The sequence below is a fragment of the Lithobates pipiens genome, unplaced genomic scaffold, assembly GCF_037356315.1.
Source record: "Lithobates pipiens isolate NorthernLeopardFrog02 unplaced genomic scaffold, aLitPip1_a1.2 Scaffold_10, whole genome shotgun sequence".
In the NCBI taxonomy this organism is placed as follows: Eukaryota; Metazoa; Chordata; class Amphibia; order Anura; family Ranidae; genus Lithobates; species Lithobates pipiens.
In genome coordinates, this window is record NW_027507686.1 from 75,685,180 (window position 1) to 75,709,135 (window position 23,956).

A 23,956-nucleotide genomic window follows, 5' to 3' on the forward strand; every position below is an offset into this window, starting at 1 on the left:
TATGCTTACATATCCAGACATACTTGCAGAAATTCTATAGACCAGTCAATCTCACCTGAGGATAGAGAGTAGCCTTAGTACTGGATGAGCTACTGGAAGAGGCCCCCGTCACATGATTCCGGTCATATAAAGGAGCGCCGCTGCTTCCGCCTCCTATGATACTCATCGAGCTGATCATTTGCTTTCCACATGGTATACCTAGAAAGATGACAAGTATGTCACAGATTTCACAGTACGAAAATTAAAAAATGGTACTCTGATGTAGACTTGTGACTATTTATTGTGTGTCAAATCAATGTAAAAAAAAGAAAAGAAAAGGAGAACATCTCTCAAATATGCTTCACACTTAATAGCGCTTAGTCAGAGTCACAGATTTGCCTTTCTTTTATTTTATTTACCAGGTATCAATTTGCATTAACTAGTTGCACATGATACTTGAGCTGTACAACATGCTTTGTTTTCTGCACATATACAGATATAACAGTTTAGAAATATAAAATTATAAGAATATAAAAATAGTAATTTATTGTGTTCCATATTATTATTCCACGGAGATCTATATTAGGAAAGCAGCAACTTATGAAATTAATGTATATTTCATTTTATGACCTTTTAGAATCAACTACAAAATTCTGCACAATTCCATTAGCTGCATGCCAAGCTAACGGACAGTTCACACCATGAATCGCACAGGAACGCGCTGTGCATTCCAGGTGCAGTGCAATTTCAGCCTATTCACACTGGACCACACCAAATATAGTGCATGCACTACTTTAACCGGTTCCCGACCAGCGCACGCCGATGTACGTCCACAGAATGGCACGGGCAGGCATATTGGCGTACAGGTATGTCCAATCTTCAATGCCGCCCTGCCATCGCGCTGGTCGGGACCCCCATGAGTCTGGTCGCGGGACCCACGGACTCGATCGCCGCGGGCATACCCGCGATCGTCTCACGGGACGGCTGAATGGAGGAAATGCCATGTAAACAGCATTTCTCCATTCTGCCTAGCAACTAGTGACGCTGATCTCTGCTCCATGTGATTGGAGCAGAGATCAGTGTTCACTAAACGAAAGCCCAACCCCCCCACAGTTAGTAACACACCCCTAGGAACACTTAACCCCTACACTGCCACCCACTGGTTAACCCTTTCACTGCCAGTGTCATTTACACTGGAATCACGGCATTTATATAGCAGTGATTACTGTATAAATGACAATGGTCCCAAAAATGTGTCAAAAATTTCCGATGGGTCCCCCACAATGTTGCAGTCACAATAAAAATCGCTGATCGCCGCCATTACTAGTAAAAAAAAAAAATAATAAAAAACTATTAATAAAAATGCTATAAAACTATCCCTATTTTGTAAATGCTATAACTTTTGCGCAAACCAATCAATAATCGCTTATTGCAATTTTTTTTACCAAAAATATCCAAGAATACGTATTGGCCTAAACTGAGGGGAAAAAAGTTTTTATATATATTTTTGGGGGTTATTTATTATAACAAAAAGTAAAAAATAATGCGTTTTTTTCAAAATTGACGCTCTATTTTTGTTTATAGCGCAAAAAATAAAAACCGCAGGGGTGATCAAATACCACCAAAAGAAAGCTCTATTTGTGGGAAAAAAAGGACGTCAATTTTGTTTGGGAGCCACATTGCATGACCGCGCAATTGTCAGTTAAAGCGATGCAGTGCTGAATCGCAAAAAGTTGTCTGGTCTTTGATCAGCAAAATGATCCGGTCTGTAAGTGGTTAAAGTGGTTGTAAACCCTATTTTTAAGCTACAAGTAAGCCTACATTAAGGCTTACCTGTAGCTAGCCTGAATATCTCCTAAACCTGCATGGTTTAGGAGATATCCCCTGTCCCCTGCATGCGCCGATGACATTGGCACATACGCACTAGAGCAAACTGATGCAATGGCACCTATGTGCCGCTGCATCAGTCTGCGTGCCGTTATCGGCGTCTCCCGCGCGCATGCATGATGTCATCATGGCTCTGGCCAATCACAGCGCCGGAGCTGTGATACCCGAAAGTAACTCCGGGACGACATGTCGGTGGCCAGAGGGGGAGGGGGAGGTCGGCTTCGGGGGCTTCAATCGTTGTTTTAACCTTGGATAGTAAAAAAAAATGTTCTGCCAGTAAATGCCTTATACAGCCCACTTCCTGTTTGGTAAAATGCCTAGGCTTTTGACATCATGCACAGTTCTCTCACTCACTCTTGTGAGAGTTTGACAGGAAGGGGTGGGGGGAGGGTGTGTGTCAAGAGGGCCAATGAGAGCTGAGGAGCTGGAGGTGTGCCCCTGTGTGTCTTTGCAAATCCAGGAAGTGAACAGGCAGCAGCTTCAGCTGCCCACAGTTAAAATTTTTGCAGCCAGACTCAGTGGAAGGAGATTTCTGCAGCATATTTGGCAAGTACAGAATCACAGTATATATAAAATAATATGCAAAGTGACTGGAGGGAAGCTTCAAAATGGCATAGATGTTTTTCTTCTTTAAAAAACACAGCAACTGGATTGCATTTTACTACTGCACTATGCGATCTGGTACACTCTCAATGTGGTGCAGGAAATGCACATGGAACATGTGGTTCCCACACCTCATTCTATTGTGAACTGGCCCTAAAGGAGGCACCCAATCAGCTAATGTCAGAGTCTTCTCTAAGAACAGGAGAAAAGGCTCTGACATTAACTCATTTGCCCATTCCTTTGCCTAAACATACAGCCAACTTGATGAGCAAGGAAGATAAGGGGTACTAATGTTTATATATATATATATATATATATATATATATATATATATATATATATATATATATATACACTTACTTGTTTTTTTTTACATAAAGGGTGATATCTGTTGTGTTAATGAACAGACACTATTTTACATCAGAAAACAAACGTGCAGTAAACAGTTACCCCATTTTTGGTGAAACAAGGCAGCATTATTCAGACAAAAAGAAAGGGTGTAATTTGATGGAAAAACAGAAATTAATATTTTTTGCATGTGAAACCAAGGCCCGGGAAACACTTCAAGCTTAGCAGAGTAATCCATAGGACTCAGTGCTTTACATTTTATTGGATCATGTTTCAGCTGATACAATATTTCTGCTTTCCAGCTGCCATGACATATTTGTTTAAGAACTACACAAGTCATATCCTTTGGAGCACATAATTGCTATAGTTCTTACCCGGATTTGCTTGTTAGCCACAAAAGACCTGTTTAATTAGTTATTCCCCCCATGACCCCCCCCCCCCCCCCCCATTGGGAGAATGCAATCGACTGCTTCACACAAAGAAACAGCCATACTGGGGTTGATTTACTAAAACAAGACAGTGCAAAATCTGGTGCAACTCTGCATAGAAACCACTGTGTTGCAGTTATGTGTGCATTACAGAAACATGGTGGTGCCTTAAGGTTTCATTTTTCTTCACATGCATTTGTTTCCCATTCTTATGAAAAAGACAGTATTACCTGTGTATGCTCCAGGCTGAGAACTTCTAGTTGTCATGAAGTTGAGTGGGACATGAGAAGTTCCACTGATATATTCATGTGGAAAAGGTCCATTTGGCCCAGTGTATCGTTGACATACAACTCGCTGGCACACAAAATATACCCCTCCAAATACAAAGACGGACAGAATAATGCCAATCACTGGTAATATGGCACTAGTATGAGAAGGTGTCTCTTCTGATGAGGACTTGCTCATTTCTGCAATAAAAATAAAACATTGCTAGTGCTATTAAACAAAATATAGTATTTTCAAAGATATTTTATATATACACAAGCAAATGGCAACATTTGTTGCAAATGATCTTATTAGTGTGCATGACAGTGTTATTAAAACCTATGTACAACCCATGTACATTTCATACAATAAAAAAGTAATGAAAAGCAAGTAAAATTGTAAAAAAACCACACAAAATATAGTTTAACCACTACAGCCCCGGACCAATAAACACCTTAAGGACCAGAGGTCTTTTTCCAATTTCGCACTGCGCTGCTTTAACTGGTAATTGCGTGGTCATGCAATATTGCACCCAAACGAAATGTCCGTCCTTTTCTTCCCACAAATAGTGCTTTCTTTTGATGGTATTTGATTGCCTCTGCGATTTTTATTTTTTGCGATATAAATGGAAAAAGAGCGAAAAAAAAAAGATATTTTCTACTTTTTGTTCTAAGAAAAATCGAATAAACTAAATTTTAGTCATACATTGAGGGCAAAATGTATTCAGCCACATGTCTTTAGTAAAAAAAATGTCAATAAGCGTATATTTTTTGGTTTGCGCAAAAGTTATAGCGTCTACAAACTAGAGTACATTTTCTGGAATTTACACAGATTTTAATTTATGACTGCCTATCTCATTTCTTGAGGTGCTAAAATGGCAGGGCAGTACACCCCCCCCCCAAATGACCCCATTTTGGAAAGTAGACACCCCAAGGAAATTGCTGATGGGTATGTTGAGCCCATTGAATATTTATTTTTTTTGTCCTAAGGGATTGAATAATGACAAAAAAAAATAAAAATTTACAAAAAGTGGTCACTAAATGATATATTGCTCACACATGCCATGGTTATATGTGGAATTGCACCCCAAAATATATTCTCCTGAGTATGGGGATACCACATGTGTGGGACTTTATGGGAGTCTAGTCGCGCACGGCACCCCGAAAACCAATCACCACCTTCAGGATTTCTAAGGGTGCAAATTTTTGATTTCACTCCTCACTACCTATCACAGTTTCGAAGGCCATAAAATGCAAAAATAGCACAAAACCCCCCAAAATGACCCCATTTTGGAAAGTAGACACCCCAAGCTATTTACTGAGAGGCATGTTGAGTCCATGGAATATTTTATATTTTGCCACAAGTTGCGGGAATATTACAAACTTTTTTTTTTTGCACAAAGTTGTCACTAAATGATATATTGCTCACACATGCTATGGGCATATGTGAAATGACGCCCCAAAATACATTCTGCTGCTTCTCCTGAGTACAGGGATACCACATGTGTGGGACTTTTTGGGAGCCTAGCCACGTACCGGACCCCGAAATCCAAGCACCGCCTTCAGGATTTCTAAGGGCATACATTTTTTATTTTACTCCTCACTACCTATCACTACCTATCACAGTTTTGAAGGCCATAAAATGCCAAGATGGCACAAACCCCCCCAAATGACCCCATTTTGGAAAGTAGACACCCCAAGCTATTTGCTGAGGGCCATGTTGAGACCATTGAATATTTTTTTTTTGTCCCAAGGGATTGAATAATGACAAAAAATAAAACGTTGTCACTAAATGTTATATTGCTCACACATGCCATGGTTATATGTGGAATTGCACCCCAAAATACATTCCGCTACTTCTCCCGAGTATGGGGATACCACACGTGTGGGACTTTTTGGGAGTCTAGTCGCGCACGGCACCCCGAAAACCAATCACCACCTTCAGGATTTCTAAGGGTGCAAATTTTTGATTTCACTCCTCACTACCTATCACAGTTTCGAAGGCCATAAAATGTCAAAATAGCACAAAACCCCCCAAAATGACCCCATTTTGGAAAGTAGACACCCCAAGCTATTTACTGAGAGGCATGTTGAGTCCATGGAATATTTTATATTTTGCCACAAGTTGCGGGAATATTACAAACTTTTTTTTTTTTTTGCACAAAGTTGTCACCAAATGATATATTGCTCACACATGCTATGGGCATAAGTCAAATTACACCCCAAAATAAATTCTGCTGCTTCGGGACCCTGAAAACCAAGCACTGCCTTCCGGATTTAAATATAAAATGCTACCAAAAAAACTGTTAGCGATCGCAGGGATCAGGCCTGACTCTGCGATCGCTGCAGTTATGTGTTTAGTGTTTTGTAAGTGACAGTGATCGATTGATACTGCACTTAGGTGGGCTGGGCAGAGGGGCAAAACGCAGGTGCCAGCAGGTATCTGGGCTGATCCCGCTAACAATGCATTTTTTTGGAACCCTGAACTGCTGGGGACGCTAGTATAGCTCTGATCAGATCAGATATTGATCTGTTCAGATTCTATACCACTACAGGAGGTTTATGCTTTGCGTGTGGGTGTTAGCGGTACTGGCACTAACCTAGCACTGCCTGGGGCGACGCAGACCCTGACCCTAAAACCTAATTGATATCACCCGCCGGGTGATCAGGGGGTTAAACCTTTATTGGGTAATAAATGGTGGGTGCCCTGATGCTATAAAAAGCAAACTAACCAGAGTCACCCGTAACACTTATACGGTGATCAGTAGTGAAAGGGTTAACTAGGGGCAATCAGGGGGTTCAAATTTTTATTAGGTAGTATATGGGGGTCCCTGGCGCTATATAAAAACCTGATGGGGAACCTAAATAACTAACTGGCTAACCAGAGTCACCAGTGACACTTATACTGTGATCGCTGGTGAAAGGGTTAACTAGGGGCAATCAGGGGGTTAAAACCATTATTGGGTAGTATATGGGGGTACCTAACGCTATAAAAACCTGGCGGTGAACCTAAAAAAATAACTAGCTACCTAACAACACTAGTGACACTAATGCAGCGATCAGAAAAACGATCGCTTAGTGACACTGGCAAAAGGGGGTGAAAGGGTTAACTAGGGGCAATCAGGGGGTTAAAACCATTATTGGGTAGTATATCGGGGTACCTAGCGCTATAAAAACCTGGCGGTGAACCTAAAAAAATAACTAGCTACCTAGCGACACTAATGCAGCGATCAGAAAAATGATCGCTTAGTGACAGTGGCAAAAGGGGGTGAAAGGGTTAACTAGGGGCAATCAGGGGATTAAAACCATTATTGGGTAGTATATCAGGGTACCTAGCGATATAAAAACCTGGCGGTGAACCTAAAAAAATAACTAGCTACCTAGCGACAGTAGCGACACTGATGCAGCGATCAGAAAAATGATCGCTTAGTGACACTGGCAAAAGGGGGTGAAAGGGTTAACTAGGGGCAATCAGGGGGTTAAAACCATTATTGGGTAGTATATCGGGGTACCTAGCGATATAAAAACCTGGCGGTGAACCTAAAAAAATAACTAGCTACCTAGCGACAGTAGCGACACTGATGCAGCGATCAGAAAAATGATCGCTTAGTGACACTGGCAAAAGGGGGTGAAAGGGTTAACTCTAGGGGCAATCAGGGGGTTAAATCTTTATTGGGGGGTGATAGGGGGCTACCCTGGACCTAACACTAACTGCCCTGACAGTTTTAACTGTTACAACTGACACTGAATGCATTGATCAGTAAAGAAATGATCAATGCAATCAGTGACACTGTGACTGGGGGGGGGGATCGGTGGGGGGTTTGTGTGCCTGTGTGTACCTACATGTCAGTGTAGTGTTGGTGCACACTTACTTTTAGTCTTCTCCTCGTAGTCCGGTCAAAAAGACCGCCCCAAGGAGAATGACATCACTTCCTCCTTCCTGTGTAAACAATACACAGTGGGAGGAAGTTCGTCATTGGCCAGGAGAGATCCAGAGGGGGTGGCCAGAAACCAACAGCCATCCCCTCATCGCTTCTGCAGCAAACCGGACCGCCGTATCCAGCGGGAGGGGGTCCGATCGGACCCCCCACCCGCTGGAAGGCAGGCACGTACATGTACGTGCCTGCCTGTGCCATTGTAATGACGTACATTGGCAATACGGCGGTCCTTAAGTGGTTAAAGCAGATTTATGTTTTGCCCATCCAAATAATAATAATAAAAAAAAATTGCTTTTAACCCTCAAACTCTCCCCAGCATATACTTACCATTCCTTCTTCCCTTGCTGCTCCAACTGAAGCAAATACTAGTACTTATGGGAATGGAGGAGCATGTAACAAGCTCCATGTGACGGAGCTGGGCCAATTCAGCTTAGTCATATGGAAAACGCACAGATAGAACTCGTAGCTCACAGGTCTCCTTCATTTCCAGCAGCTAACGTAACCTTTTGCACTATGGTAAACTCATATTTGGATGTAAAACTGTGCAAATGGGATTCCTCCCCCACCCTAAAACAGTTGTCACTTTTGAAATCAGCACGCCAGTCACTCTCAAGCCCCGTACACACGGGCGGACTTTTCGAGGGAAAAAGTCTGACAGACTTCCGACGGAGTTCTGTCGGAGTTCCGACAGAGTTCTGACGGACTTTTCGACCGAGCGGACTTGGCCACAATCACACCAAACTCCGACGGAGTCGAACGTGATGACGTTCGACTGGATTCGAATAAGGAAGTTCATAGCCAGTAGCCAATAGCTGCCCTAGCGTCGGTTTTAGTCCGTCGGAGTAGCATACACACGAGCGAATTTTTCGAAGGGACCAGGTCCAGCGGAGTTCCTTCGGGAAAATTTGAAGCATATTCCATATTCTAAAGTCCTTCGGACTTTGGTGAGTCAAAAGTCCGTTGCAGCCCACACACGATCGAATAGTCTGACGGACTCAGTCCTTCGGACTTTGGATGTTGAAAAGTCCGCTCGTGTGTACGCGGCATCAGAGATTTGTGAATGAATGAACTACAAGACCATGAAATACAAGACTTGTACTTCAAAATGTAATCACCACACTTGTAGTCTGCTGGCACTTCCTCCAGTTCTCCAAATGAAAATCTGCACCTCAGTATGGACAAAGAGCTACAGTTATGCCACGTACACACGACCGGACTTTTCAAAGGACTTGGTGCGGCAGAAAATACAACGGACTTTGCAGCCGAGGTCCGAACGGACTTGGCCACACACGATCACTCCAAAAGTCTGACGGATTCAAATGTGATGACGTAGAATAAGGAAGTTCATAGCCAGTAGCCAATAGCTGCCCTAGCATCTGTTTTAGTCCATCGGACTAGAACACAGACAACCAGATTTTTCGACCGGATTCGAGTCCGTTGGAAAGATTTGAAGCAAATTTTATTTCCAGGTCTGCCGGACTTTTGGGAAGAAAAAGTCAGCTGGAGCCCACACACAATCAAATTGTCTGACGTACTCCAGTCCGCCGAAAAGTCCGGTCGTGTGTAAGCGACAGAAGCGTCTACAGGAGCCTGCTATTGCACCCACAATCCACTGATCGTGGGTAAAATGCTTTGCAGGCTCCTTTGTAAAAAGTAAACTCAGCCTTTAAGTATCTGCTGCTGAGGAGAGTAAGTTAAAGTGAACCCATAGCTTGACATTTCATTAGCGGAGGCCTATAGTGCAAAATAAAGTACAAAGGCCTGTGTAAGGTGCCACAAAGATTTTCTGGTATTCACTTACCGCACGTGATCTCATTAGAGTTGTCACTGCATTCCAAGAAGGTGTCACACTGCTGTTTGCTCAAAACGCACTGGCCATTGTCACAACGGTATTGATTTGGAAGACAAATTGCTGCAATATAAGAAAAAACATAATTTACAAATGCATTATCTGACAACTTGTTTACCATTATTTGGACAATGCATGTGAAATCCTGGATACTGACAATACCTACATCCTCAGTACTCCTCACAAGAATTCTCAGCCCTTATGCACATAGCGGGATGACTCTTGGGAGGAGTTTTGCAAATATCAAAATGCTTTGATAGGTGGATGTCAGTGTGCAATAGTGGACGTTTCCAGGCAATCTGCCTTTCCATGTAGACTTCCCTAGGTAATGCTCACATATTATGCTGAGCCTAAATAACATGGATGGAGGAATCTCCCCTGCTGGCTACTGTAGTCTGACAGCCGTGCCTGCCTGAATACCCTAAAAGTTACGGCATCTGACTGGATGCTTTCACTGTTTGCGTGACAGTTTTCGACTTGACTCCTTCAACCAAATTGATTGAAAAATGTACTTTTGTGAAGTCGAAATTGGTATCTTTGAAATGTTTCTGTATCTGTGAAATGTTTAAATGAGCAATGTTTGCTTGTTCACATATTTCATAAACATTGTTACATATCAGATTATTGTAATAACTTTGAAAGTTTTTAGTCAGTACAGTAGAAGGCTGGTTCACACTGGAATGTGGTTTGGAACAGGAGCATTCCGCACACCTTTCCCACGCTGACCTTGCGAGATGTGTGCGGGTGCCATTACCTGTTAACAGCACCCAAATGCATCTCTGTATTGCACTACCATATACCTTGGTGTGGTGCAACATGGAAAAAGTGGTGCTTGCACTACTTTTTGCGTGTTCCTATGCATTTGGCAGCCGATTCAAATGGACAGGCTTTCAAAACCAGACTGCGAGGGAATGCGAGCCTTCCAGTGTGAACCAGCCCTAAGGACGGAAAAAATGATGCACATGTCGATTTGCCTGAGACTACAGACTAACAGTATAAAAGAACCAATCAAATTCCTTTCGCAGTTCTGACTATAGTAAGTTGTGTAAGGGCCCATTCACAGAGGTCCACAGAGCATTCTGGGCTGCAGAGCCATCTGCCAGAGGAAGGTGTAATATGCATTTTACTGCACACAGCTTTCCCACCCCTCAACTTTTTTTTATTTTTTTTTATGGACTTTAACTGAAGCACACAATGTGACACTTTATTCTTTTCACTGCACAGCAGTGCTATGAGGTGACACAAGGAGCCATCCAGAGAGGTGCAACATTATTATGCCTACTTTGCATAATATCGCACAGCTCTGAAACGTAGTGAAATATTGCTTTCTGGTATGAATGTGTAACAGGGAAACACTGTTTTCCTGACGCATTATGGCAGCACACACACTGGGTTGTGACTCCGCCCTCACAAACTGACAGGATAGGTTAACTATAAAAGTTGAAGGAGAGGCAACCCACCTCATTCTCTTTATTTATCCTCACCTGAGAGGATGGATTCAGCACCCTTAGGCCGCGTACACACGCGGGGACTGTTCGCTCAACTTTGTTCGTCAAACTGTTTGACAAACAGTCCGCTCAAAATTAGCATGAACGGACTTGACTACACACGACGAACGAACAGTCCGCTGAAACCTAGCGCGATGACGTATACAGCACGTACGACGGGACGAGAAATTCGACGTCCAATACACTGCAATGCAACCTTCGCCGTGAAAATCCTTTCTGAGCATGCTCGCAACTTAGTTTGTCGAACAAGCCTACACACGAGGGGACTGTCCGCTGAAACCAAGTTTCGGCGGACAGTTTTTCGGAAATTCCGAAAAACTTGGTTCAGCAGACTGTTCGCTGAAACTGTCCGCTGAAGCCCACACACGAGCGGACTGTCCGCTGAAACACTGTTCAGCGGACAAAGTTGAGCGAACAGTCCGCCCGTGTGTACGCGGCCTTACTGCATTCACCCTACCAGGTTAAGCCTCTCTTGGCTGGAAGTCTCTCCTGTACAGCTTCTATGGAGAGAACCCCAATCTGGCGGTCTCGGGGGCACATTCTGGGATATTACAAGCTTTAAAGAAGCTTAAAGTTACTGCCGTGACCTCCTACCTTTCTTCTATTTTAAGGTATTGCTTTTGACTTTGTTTTTTCCTCTCTTTTTTCCACAGCTTGGCGTTCATTCCATTATGGCTATTGCATCCTTCTCTGGGCTCTACACAGGGCTGGAGGAAGTGAGGTAGAACAGCAGGCCATTCTGCCCTTTTCCAATATGGCGCGGGTGCCGGCGGTGCACTTCTGCACATCTGCGGTAATGTCATTTCCATTTTTAAGGCCCACAGTTTGAATTTTGCTGATGGCTGTAGACTGCTCAGAAGGATAATTGATTTTGTTTATTTCTGCCATCAGTCTCTGGTAGGCTGCTTTCTTGTTTTTACCTGGTTATTTGCAGCTCTGTATGTTTTTCTTGCATTGCATTTGATATACTGTTGTTTCTCATCAAGTATTACCTTTTCTGTGCACTATTTTCATGGAGGTCACTGCCCAAGCAGACCACCCTCAGCATATAAGGTAAGAGGTGCTCAGCACGTTTGGTAAGTATGAAAGAGGAAAAAGAGTGCGCGACCTTTCTAATGATGCAATTTCTGGCAGCCCTTCCAGGTCAAGTTTGTCAATATCCAGGCATCAAGGTCAATCAAGCCATACCTGAAGCCATAGGAGATCTGGGAGAAGTTGGTAAAAAAAACGTCATATCGCCATCGCCACCCTGGTCATGGCCATTATCGCCATAGCCGTTGGCGGCATAGCCGCTCACGAAGGAGAACTATTACACCCGCCCCGCAGCAAACGCTTGCTGGGTGTGTGGAGCTCCAGCTTTGCCAGACAAGTTAGTGTGCCACACATGCTTTAATGAAGAAACCAGGGAGGAGTCGGAAGCGGGAGAGGTATCTGACCTCATCAGAGAATCTTTGCGGGAATCTATTTTGGAATCATCAGCTCTTGAACCAGACAAGGCGGGCCCAAGCACATCTATTGTAACTCATAATACTCCCATGGATTCGGATGCAGCTTCTAACAATGATGAATCAGAGATGCCCACGGGATTCGATTTCACCTTAGTGGAACCCTTTATAAGGTCAGTTAAGGAGCCCCTAGCATGGGAAGAAGCGGAATTGGCTCCTCCTAAAATACGGAAGTGCTTCCCTAATTTGAAAAGAACCGGAATCTTTTCCTTTTATAGAGGAGCTTGAAGACCTCTTTAAGGAAGAATGGGAAAGATCCGATAAGAGATCTAACCTGAATAATAGGTTAGCCAACCTATAGCCACTGGAGGAGCTGAAGGTGAATTTGCTAATTCATCCACCGGTGGTAGACGCTTCACTAATGCGACTTGCAAGACATGTAACCCTCCCAATAGAGGCTGCATTCATAAAAGCGATCTCTGGATGGTCTGCCAATATAGAGAAATACATATGTGAAGGAGTTGACCAAGAGAAAATAATAAGTCATCTTCAAGAACTGAAACTAGCAGGCGATTTTGTAGCGGAGACTTTAGTAGATTTCATTCGTTCTTCTGCAAAAAAGGTATAGGGAAGCGAGATCGTATAGGCCAGGAAGAGAGTTCAAGAGAACCTGGAAGAATCCACAATCCTCCTTTTTGAGGTTCAAAAATCCAAGACCACCGCATCAGGGGATAACCAAAAGTCTTTTTGAGGGTACGCTTGTCCTGCCTGGGAAAGTGGGTGCAAGGCTCAGAAAATTCTAACAGATCTGGATGGATCACATAAAGGATGCTTGGACACTGTCCACAATAAAACATGGGCCCAAATGGAGGTGCCCGAGGGCCATTTCCAGGAATCCAGAATTCCTCCGCCAGTCAAGAGGAAGCTACTTCTCAAGTATGTGTCAGATTTGGAAAGCAAGGGGGCAATTGTTGAAGTTCCAACCTCTCAAAGAGGAAGGGGTTACTCTCCTCTATTCTTAATGAAGAAGAAAATAGGAGATTTACGCCCTGTGATGGATTTAAAAGGGCTCAACAAAGGTATTCAGATCGAAGCCTTTAAAATGGAGAGTCTTCAGTCAATCCCATTAGCCATAAACTTAGGAGACTGGATGCTGTCAGTAGATTGGATGCCTATCTACATGTGCCTATACATAACAAATATCTGCTATTTTTCAATCAATCATCGACATTTTCAATTCAAGTGCATGCCATTCGGCATCTCCTCCACTCCCAGAACTTTTACAAAGACTCTTCTTCCAGTGATTGCATTTCTAAGGGAGGATAGCCTGAGATTTCATCACTATCTGGATGATATTTTACTTCTAGCAGACAGTCAAGATACCCTGATTAATCACCGGGAGATACTGATCAACACACCTCAGAGTTTCGGGTGGCTGATCAACTGGAAAAAAAGCAATCTTCAACCTACACAGAACATGATCTTTTTAGGGGAGGAAATCAACACTCTGTCAAACAAAGTCAGTCTACCTCGAGAAAAGATAGATCCGTTGATTCTGAAGTTAAAAAGATTAATGACAACATTTATTCCAGCAAGAGTCTGTCTGAGCACATTAGACTCGACGTCGGCCACTTCCCCGATGATCCAGTGGGCATAGTGGCACATGAGGGAGATGCAATCCTCATTCCTCAACCAATGGAACGGCACATTAATGCTCCAGCCAATTGCCATTCACTGCAGAGTGAAACGATCGGTTTGGTGGTGGATGAATACAGATAACCTCAAAAGGCAAGACACCCAGAACCAGAGGTAATCACATCAGACGCCAGTCAAACAGGATGGGGAGCCCACTATCAGGACCAGGCGGTTCAGGGTCATTGTCAATTTCACGTGGTGGACATGGTTTTGAATGTTCTCAGAGCAGTCTTTTAAGCCCTACTAGCGTTTGGCCTGTCCGTGAGGGGGAAAAGTGTCCTAATATGGATGGACAACAAAGTGGCGGTAACATACTTTCAGATACGGGGGTACCAGGAGCAGTACTTTACTACAGGAGGTTCGCCCCACCCTAGAATGGGCGAAGTTATTCCTAACGGATCTACGGGCAGTGTATGTTCCAGCAGCACAGAACTTTCTAGCCGAACGGTTGATCGAGAGTTCCTGTCAAATAACGAATGGTCCCTGAACCATCAAGCATTCGATCTTTTGACTCAAACTTGGGGGACTCCAGGGATTGATCTGGCTGCGACTCCTACAAACACTGAGTGTCAAAGGTTCCTGTCGAAAGCAGCATTTCCATCTGCGGAGGGCATGGACTGCCTTGTCCATCCATGGAACTTTTTGTCTGGGTGTGCTAGGTGTTCCCACCAACACCTCTAATTGCGAGGTTCCTGTCCAGACTCAGGTGGTCGCCATCCTCAGTAATAGCAGTGATCCCTTTCTGGCCCAGGAAGCCTTGGTTCACGACTCTACTGCAGCTCAGTGTGGGAGATCCACTAACTCTTCCACTGTCAGGATCTGCTTCACCAGGGTCAATTCCTCCATCCGGATCCGAAAAGAGACTTCATCTAATGGCATGAATGTTGAGAGGAGTCGGTTCCTAGAACAAGGCTGTTCCCAGGAAGTCCTTTCAACGCTACTTCAAGCAAGGAAGTGTTTTAACCAACGTTACTAATGGTAGGATATGGGAGAGATTCACGATCATGGCCCAGCAACAAGCTTCGCAAATCTTGTAGTTTCTTCAAACAGGCTTATCTAAGGGACTTAGTTCAAGTACCATAAAAGTTCATATTTCAGCATTTTCCCCAAAAACAGGGTTTAGATGGGCCTCACACCCTCTCCTAATCCAGTTTATAAAAGCTTATGTTCAGATCAGGCCTCCAAGAAGACTGTCATTTCCATCATGGGATTTATCGGTAGTCCTGAATACTCTGTCAGGTTCACCCTTTCACCCAGCTGACTCAACTACATTATGGAATTTAACACTGGAATTAACATTTCTAAGCCCTTGTACACACGGTCGTAAATTCCGACAGAAAAGGTCCGATTGGACCATGCTGTCGTATAATCCGACCGTGTGTGGGCTCCATCTGGCTTTTTCCAACAAAGTTTAAGAGCTGGATATAAAATTTTCCGACAACATGATCTGATCGGACTTTGTCTAATCGTTTGTAGAGAATTCCGATCGGACAAAGTGCCACGCATGCTCAGATCAAATTATGACACCAAAGCTATTGGCTACTAGCCGCAACATAGTCCCGTCGCAACGAACGAACATCATCACGTTCCGAATGATCAGGTTTTCCGACAACTTTGTCCGACCGTGTGTATGCAACACCAGTTTCGGATAAAATCCGTCGGAAAAAATCAGACGGATTTTGTTGCCAGAATGTCTGGCCGTGTGTACAAGGGCTTATAGTCACCACGTTAGCAAAAAGAGTCTCGAAGATACAGGCTTTAATGATTTCAGAACCTTATTTGATCTTTTTCCCAGACAGGCTGGTTCTGAAACCCTCAGACCCCTTTTCTCCAAAGGTGTCATAATTTTTCCACTACAATCAGGAAATCAACCTTCCTTCATTTACCGATGATCAAAGGCAACCACATGCCTTGGACATTATGACCACTATTAGGAGCTACCTGACAGCTACTGTTTTTTTAAGGAAGACTGAAAAATCTATTGGCGATTCCTCACAGAGGAAGAGGAGGCCTCAAACCATTGCATATTGGTTGGTCAAGGTCATTAAGAAAGCCTACGACATTCAGAATGTGCTGATACTTGGAGACATTAGAGCTCATTCAACAAGGGCAGTGGCAACTTCCTGAGCAGCATATTACAGGGTGTCACCAGAGCCAATCTGCAGGGCAGCAATCTGGTCCTCCAGGCATACATTCATGTCCCAGTACAGGGTAGATTCAGCTCAGTAGAGTTTGGTAGATCAGTTATTCGGGACAATTTTACTGCCACCTACTACTCTCCTTCAACTTTTATAGTTAACCTGTCCTGTCAGGTTGTGGGGGAGGAGTCACAACCCACTGTGTATGCTGCCATGAAGATGCGTCAGGAAAGGAAAATTACGGAAAGGTGAGTATACAATTTTCTGTTTTCTCTGTCAGTGCAGTTACCTGGATTTTTCCATGAGGAAATTTGCAGGTAATTGCACATAGTGTGAATAGGTCCTTAGGAAATTCTAACAATTACTGACTAATAACAGCTGCTGAAAGAGAAAGCATTGTCTTACATTCACAGTCCAGTTCATCAGACTTGTCTTGACAGTCATACTCTCCATTACACTTCTTTCGGGAATCAATACATTGCCCCTTTTCACATTGGAACTGTTTGGGAGAACACAATGGACAGTTCTCTTCATCACTCATGTCCTCACATTCGGAAAAGCCATCACACCGCCATGACAAGGGAATGCAGTCAATTTCACCAGTGGCGCAGGTGAACTGTTCTGGAGAACAAGTTGGAGGCTCTGAAAACCAAAGATCACATGGTTAGAGCTAATTGTGGATTATTTGACATGTCTGCAAAAATCAATGCTCTATAGCACACGCATATGTCATCTTAATACTGATAAAATTAAGCAAATAGTTAAATGTTTGTGCTTTGCCCATTGCCACTTGACATTTCAAAAGTTTATTAAATTAAACTTTTTTTGTATCCAACCAGGGCGAAGGCTCCAGCTCTAAAATGCAAATACAAAATGGTGCTTGCACATATCTATAGAGGCATTATCCTGCAGCATGTGTGCTATACCTGAGCATTTAGACCGGCAGTGTGTCTATAAGCTGTACAGTTTAAGCCATAGTTCAGGGGCTTTGGCAATTGGGTTTTACCCAGAACACATTTTACAAGGCCATGTCCTAAATTATGTCACACTCCTGTTTTTTGCTTCTAGTCTACATGGTAAGCTTGTATTTAGGGTATTATGAGGAGAACACAAAAGCACACACAAAAACACAAAGCAAAAACATGTCTTACAAATTTTACATTTGAAAACACCCTTATTCACCTTCCACAGTCTACATCTGTTTTGATTAGCAGGGGATCTGTAAAAATATTCAGAAAAATGCATTTAAAAAACGTATGAATTGATTTGCATTTTAATGAGTGAAATAAGTATTTGACCCCTTCGCAAAACATGACTTTGTACTTGGTGGCAAAACACTTGTTGGCAATCACAGAAGTCAGTTTTTGCAGTTCGCCACCAGGTTGCACACATCTCTGGAGGGATTTTGTCTGTTTTTTTCTATGGGAATAAGGTCTGGAGACTGGCTAGGCCACTCCAGAACCTTAATGTGCTTCTTCTTGAGCCACTCCTTTGCTGCCTTGGCCATGTGTTTTGGGTCATTGTCATGCTGGAATAACCATCCACAACCCATTTTCAATGCCCTAACTGAGGGAAGGAAGTTCACACCCAAAGTTTGATGGTACATGGCCCTGCCCATGTCCCTTTGATGCGGTGAAGTTGGTCCCAGCTGCCTTGAGATCATTGACAAGATTCTCCCGTGTAGTTCTGAGCTGATTCCTCACCATTCTCATGATCATTGAAACTCAACGAGGTGAGATCTTGCTGTTGTCACCCTCTCACCAAGCCACTTAGCGATGGTCTTGTAGCCCATTCCAGCCTTGTGTAGGTCTACAAATTTGCCCCTGACATCCTTGGGCAGCTCTTTGATCTTGGCCATGGTGGAGAGATTGGAATCTGATTGCTTCTGTGGACAGGTGTCTTTTATACAGGGTAACAAGCTGAGATTAGGAGCACTCCCGTTAACCACTTGCCGCCAGGCCACCGTGAAATGACGGAAGGCAGCGGTGTGGCTCTCATTCTGGGACGATGTCATATGACGTCATCAATGAAAAGCCGCTCTCGCATGCCCGCTGCGCAGCGGCCGCTCCGTGTTGCTAGGACATGGTGCGACCCCGATCTCTGTAAAGAAACGTGGCCGCGGCTCTTTAACCATGTGATCGGCTGTGTCCAATCACAGCTGGTCACATGTAAACACAGAGTGTGTGGTGAGGAGAGCCAATCAGTGGCTTCTCCTCGTAGGAGACATGTACACATATAATCAGGGCACTGATCATCAGTGCCTTGATGACAATAGCTCCACTAGTGCCAGTGATCATTGCCCACTAGTGCCAGCAATCAGTGCCCACAAATGCCACCAATCAGTACCCATTAGTGATGCCAGTTAATGCTGGCTATCAGTGCTGCCCATTAATGCCCATCACTTCTTTCCATCAATGCCAATCAGTGTTGTTCACCCGTGCCGCCTATCAGTGCCACATATTAGTGCCTCATCATTGCCACCTAAACAGTGCCCATAAGTGCTGCCTCATCAGTGCCCATAAGTGCAGCTTATCAGTGCTGCCTCATCAGCGCACATCAGTGAAGGAGAAAAATTACTCGTTTACAAAATTTACTGACAGAAACTAAGAAAAACTCCCCCCCCCCCAAAATCTTTTTTTTTGGAGAAAATAAAAAACCCAACAGTGATTAAATACCACCAAAGAAAGCTCTGTTTGTGTGAAGAAAAGGATAACAATTTCACATAGTTACAGTATAGCATGACCGTGCAATTGTCATTCAAAATGTGACAGTGCTGAAAGCTGAAAAATGGCCTGGGCAAGAAGGGGTTGCAAGTGCCCTGTATTGAGGTAGGTAAGAGAGTGCTCATAATCTCAGCTCGTTACCTGTATAAAAGACCCCTGGGATCCAGAAATTTGCTAAATGATAGAGAAGCACATACTTATTTCACTCACTAAAATGGAAATCAATTTATAACTTTTTTTAAATGCGGTTTTCTGGATTTTTTTTTGTTATTCCATCTCTTATTTTTAAAATAAATCCACCATTAAAATTATAGACTTATCATTTCTTTGTCAGTGGGTAAACATACAAAATCAACAGGGGATCAAATACTTTTTTCCCTTACTGTAGTCAAATCCCTTTTTCCTTTTACATACATAACATTTCCTTTGCCCCTGGCTGCCACACATTCCTAAGGCATAATAGACCCAACCTTACAAGAGTTCTTTTCTTCAAAATGTACCTATGGGAACCGAAGCCAAATAATATAATTCTCATTTCATTAGATAATATAATTTGTTTCCAAAATGCCTCTGGTGTATTTGCGTGAGAAGTTGCATGTTTCAGACCTTGACTTAATCATATATTGCACACAAAGTTTTGCATATCTAGTTTATAGGCAGCTCTGTAGGAGAAAAAGTTTTGCAGATACTGTCTTGATTTCAACAGAACTTCCAGTTCTTTGACATTCATAAAAATAGAATTAGTGTGCAGCATGTATTTTCATATATTTTTAATCACTTGCTTACTGGGCACTTTTACCCCCTTTCTGCCCAGGCAAATTTTTGGCTTTCAGCGATGTTGCACTTTTAGCCAAGGTTCACACTGACCGCAGGATTGAAATCGTGAGAGTTCAGCTAAACGTGCACGATTTCATACCCGCATGTCAGTCCGACTTCAGGAGCGATTTCAGACATCTGTGTGGGTTCCTGCAAATATGTCTATACAAATTGCACCCTGAATTCGGCAAAAGTATTACAGAAACTACTTTTGAGAATTAGTGCAGCGCCGCACCAATTTGTACAGTGCCATTGCTGGCAATAACCGACGATTTGGCATGCAATTACACATGTCAAACTGCATCAATGTGAACCTAGGCTGATTGAAAATTGTTCCTTCATGCAACACTGTACCCAAACAAAATTGCAATCATTTTCTTTCACACAAATATAGCTTTCTTTTGGTGGTATTTAATCACCACTGGGATTTTTTGTTTTTGCTAAAGACTCAAAATTCAAAAAAAACAAAACAAAAAAAACCACACACACACCTTGCATAATTTGTTATCAAATTCTGCAAACAGGTAATCTTTCTCCTTCACTGATGTGTGCTGATGAGGCTGCACTTATGGGCACTGATAGGCAGCACTGGTCAGCACAAATTGGCAGCATTAGTAGGCACTCTTGTGACTGCACTGATAATCAGTGCTCTGATTATCAGTGTAGATGTCCTTTATAGAGAAGCCAATTATTGGCTCTCTTCTCCTTTTCTCATACTGTAAGCATGAGGAAAGGAGTGCCGATAACTGCCTTCTATTTACATCCGTGATCAGCTGTGATTGGACACAGCTGATCACGTGGTAAAGAGTCGCTGATTGTCTCTTTACCTCAATTTGTAATCAGCAGTGTCTCTCCGGACACTGTGATCACACAGTGAGCCGCCCACGCCCCGCTCGATCATGGGAGGATGTCGTATGACAGCCTCCCAAAACTAGCCAGCCGCGCTGTAGCTGTCCGTTCAGCTATAGCGCGGTCGGCAAGTGGTTAAAAAGTACCTTGCTTATTAAAGTGGGGTACACACTAAGAAAGTCTGGAAAACGATGGTCCCATTTTCCTCATTGTTTCTCAGCAAGTCAGAACGAAGGAAGAAGGAAGGAAGGAAATAATCTACGAAAATTTTAGAACAGACTTTTTTTTGTTGTTTAATGTTTCTGATCATGCACTGTCTTTTGTTTCTGATTGTTTTCATCCAAAAATGGTACACATTAAAACCAAAATCGTTTGCTTCCCGTACAGGAAAATGTTTGGAATTTTCGCTCGGAATCGGCTGTCAAAAGTTGTGTACACACTATCAGAAAATCACACGATCGTTCCTCAGATGAAAATGTTCGTCCGATTTTCTTATAGTGTGTACAAGCCATAATAGCCAATTATCTTTATTTTCAGGTTTTCACTCAACTTCCTAAGAAGGCTATGGCTTTGCGGTAAACCTTTGGATTTACTGTTCAGGAATGAAATTCTAAAATTGACTTCACCTGACTTGGATTACAACATAACAAGTCAAATGTTTTCTGGGATGCAAAAATAAAACATTTAATTCATTTTGCTTATTTCATTCTATAAAAATAAATTAAAAACTTAGGATCCTTATTCCAATAAAAAGGAAATGCAGCATACCTCCACATGTTAACAGGTTTTGCAGGAGGACAAGATGGACAGGACAGGAACATCGAGGAGTACCATCACCTTTTGCAATACAGATATGTGAACAACCTCCATTATCACGACTACATGGATGAGCAGCTGCAACACAAAATTTGTATAAGATCTTCTTGAGTGAACCACAAACATTTACTTCAGTAAAGTTCAGTTTTAACTAAAAAAGATGAAGCTGAATGCTTTGTATTGTTACTTCAGAGGTACAACAGAAAAAAACACTTGTATGTAGTTTTTGGACATAGTAGGGAAGGGTTAGAACTTATGTTAGAGTTTATTGTTGTTTCTGTAGCCACTGAGATTTTCCACCACTTCCTGTATGCTCATCAATGAAGGCACAGACAGTAACAAAACCATTTTTTTCCTAAAGTAGGGCGACAAAGACTCAAAATTTGTTATCAGGTTCTCTTGAAACCTATGTTCCCTGTGGTGGAGATCTCATCTCATCTGTTACAAAGATAAGAAATAGGGTTACATTTCCAAAAGGGTAACAAAATAATGAGATTTTATAACCTTTCCCCACTTTAACCAAAACGTAACCAGAAATAATTCACAACGTGTTGTATAATATAAAAAAAAAGACAAAAAATTTAATTTTGTAGTGCTCACTAAAAAATCCTTTCCTTGGAATTCATTAAGAACAGGACAATTGGGTTATACTGCTGCCTACATGAATATTTGGGCGCTGGAAAAAAAATCTAAAAACTGGGCTCTACCTGCAGCTCGAAGAGTGAGGCCTGAACATTCACCTGGGTAAAACTTAGAGAATGTAAGAAAAGAAGACCAGTGGCAGCTTTAAAAACCCTTGGAAACAGTTGCCTAATGCTGAAAAGCATGGGAAGCTCCCACAGATCTAGTAGAGTGAACTCTGACAGGAAAGAGTGGAACCCCATGCTTAAGACCATAGGCTTAAACGAGGATCTGTCTGAGCCACTGAGAGCTTTGAAGTAAGAAGCAGATTTCCCTTGTGGGGATCATCTGGGATGATAAAGTGAAAGTCAGCCATTGCAAGGCAGGCAGAATCATCGTTAAATAAACCCAATGAAGGAATCTGGGTGTGCACAAGGAAATTGAAGTACAATGTTCTGCATGAGGTGAAAGGTTGAAACAACCATAGGAAAGAAGAGAGTATCTAGGCCTCATCTGATACCAGCTTTGTGTAAGTAAGGTCCTTTAGGCAACACTTTGAGCTGCAGGTAGTCCCCAGTTTTTTTTTTTTAAATAAAGGGTCTATTAGCATTGTGTTTGTTGTGTTGCACATCCCTCATTTGGACTGATTTTGAACAATAGTTCCAGTAGGACTAGAAAAGATTTTTTTATTTTCTTTTTTACAAGGCAAGGCTACCAGTTTAGACTTGCAGAGGTGATGGTTACAAGGAAAGTAACCTTACGAATAAACATGGAAAGAGGAAAATCTCTAATAGTTTCAAAGAGTGTTTTTTTAAGTGACGTAAGTTTCAAATTAAAATCCCACAGAGTAACAGATAAATGTACAAGGGAGCCAGATGAGAGACACAGTGCAAAAGTCTTAATAAATAATGGGAGGCTAATGGTCTCTGGAACAAGACTGAAAGTGTAGAGATTTGATCCTCGATTGTACTCGGGGGCAAAACACTCATCTAGACCTAATCACAAATGAAATCCTAAATGGTCAGTTCATCCTGCATAGTATTTTCTGGGATGATTTCTTTTTTATTGCATAAAGTGGAGTAGGTCTTTCATGTGCACTGGTAGACCTTGTGGGATGAAAGACTTCCAAGATTTTAGCATTGTAGAAATCACTTATTCAGAGAGGTCCCTACCTCTCGGGACTTGCAAGTCAACAACCATGATTTTAAGGCCAGCACCCAAAAAAAGCATGACAGTTAGACCATCCTTGGGATAAAAGGTCCCAATAAAAAGCCCACAGAGTGTCCACTAGGAGTCTGGTCCGTTTGGAGAATCATATCTGTCTGGCCAAGTCTGGACATATTGAGTAGAGTGTCCTCCAACTCTATCCTGAGGAACAAGCAAGCAATCTTTAGAGGAGGAAAGGAATACAGCAGGTTGTACTGATCCCACTGAGCCACAAGAGCCTCTACTGCTTCTGCCAGAGGATTTCTGTACCTGGAGACAGGTAGAGAGGAATGCTGTCAATAACCCTACAATTCTTATGTTGTCCAGTAGGTATAAACATGAATACATTGTGAAGATCTTTCAAGAGATTGGAAGGAAGGATTTACCTATCTCAAGAGCTGGAATGTTGTCAGGTCATTGTTGACAGGAGAATTGGTTTGTCCAAAAACTGAACTGATTTGTCCCTTAATGATAGGATGTTGAGTTGTCTGCAGTGAAACTGGGTAAATGGAACTGCCTCAAAACTATTAACATGGTTATACTTTTCTCAGTAGAGAAAAGGCATCCATCCTCCTAAAACCCTAGAATAATATGAGGCATACAATGAGTGGAAGGGTTTGTTCCGGGTTGGTCACTTTTTTGGTTTGCCAGTGTACAAATCCAGCAGTAGGTAGCAGAATAACTCAATTGTCTCTAAATATAGCATCCCTCAATAAAGGAGAAAAAAAAAAAAAAAAAAAGCAAGAACAAGATGAACACAAAATTACAATCATATATTTCAAATGCCTCAAAAACCATGTATCAAAAAAAAATAATCAAAAAATGTTTAGCCACTTGCCGACCA

General features: G+C 42.5%; 1 protein-coding gene across 2 annotated transcripts in view; it reads right to left on the minus strand.

Annotated features, from left to right (window-relative positions):
• The window catches only part of LRP5 (LDL receptor related protein 5), a 287,294-nt gene that overhangs the window by 15,496 nt on the left and 247,842 nt on the right, over positions 1 to 23,956 (minus strand). For both annotated transcript variants that reach the window (XM_077455906.1, XM_077455902.1), the window contains exons 17-21: positions 21,238 to 21,363; positions 16,487 to 16,723; positions 9,248 to 9,358; positions 3,476 to 3,712; positions 56 to 198 (exon numbers count right to left, since the gene is read on the minus strand). In XM_077455906.1, the coding sequence (XP_077312032.1) occupies positions 56 to 198; positions 3,476 to 3,712; positions 9,248 to 9,358; positions 16,487 to 16,723; positions 21,238 to 21,363 (854 nt within the window). The remainder of the gene's footprint in view (positions 1 to 55; positions 199 to 3,475; positions 3,713 to 9,247; positions 9,359 to 16,486; positions 16,724 to 21,237; positions 21,364 to 23,956) is intronic.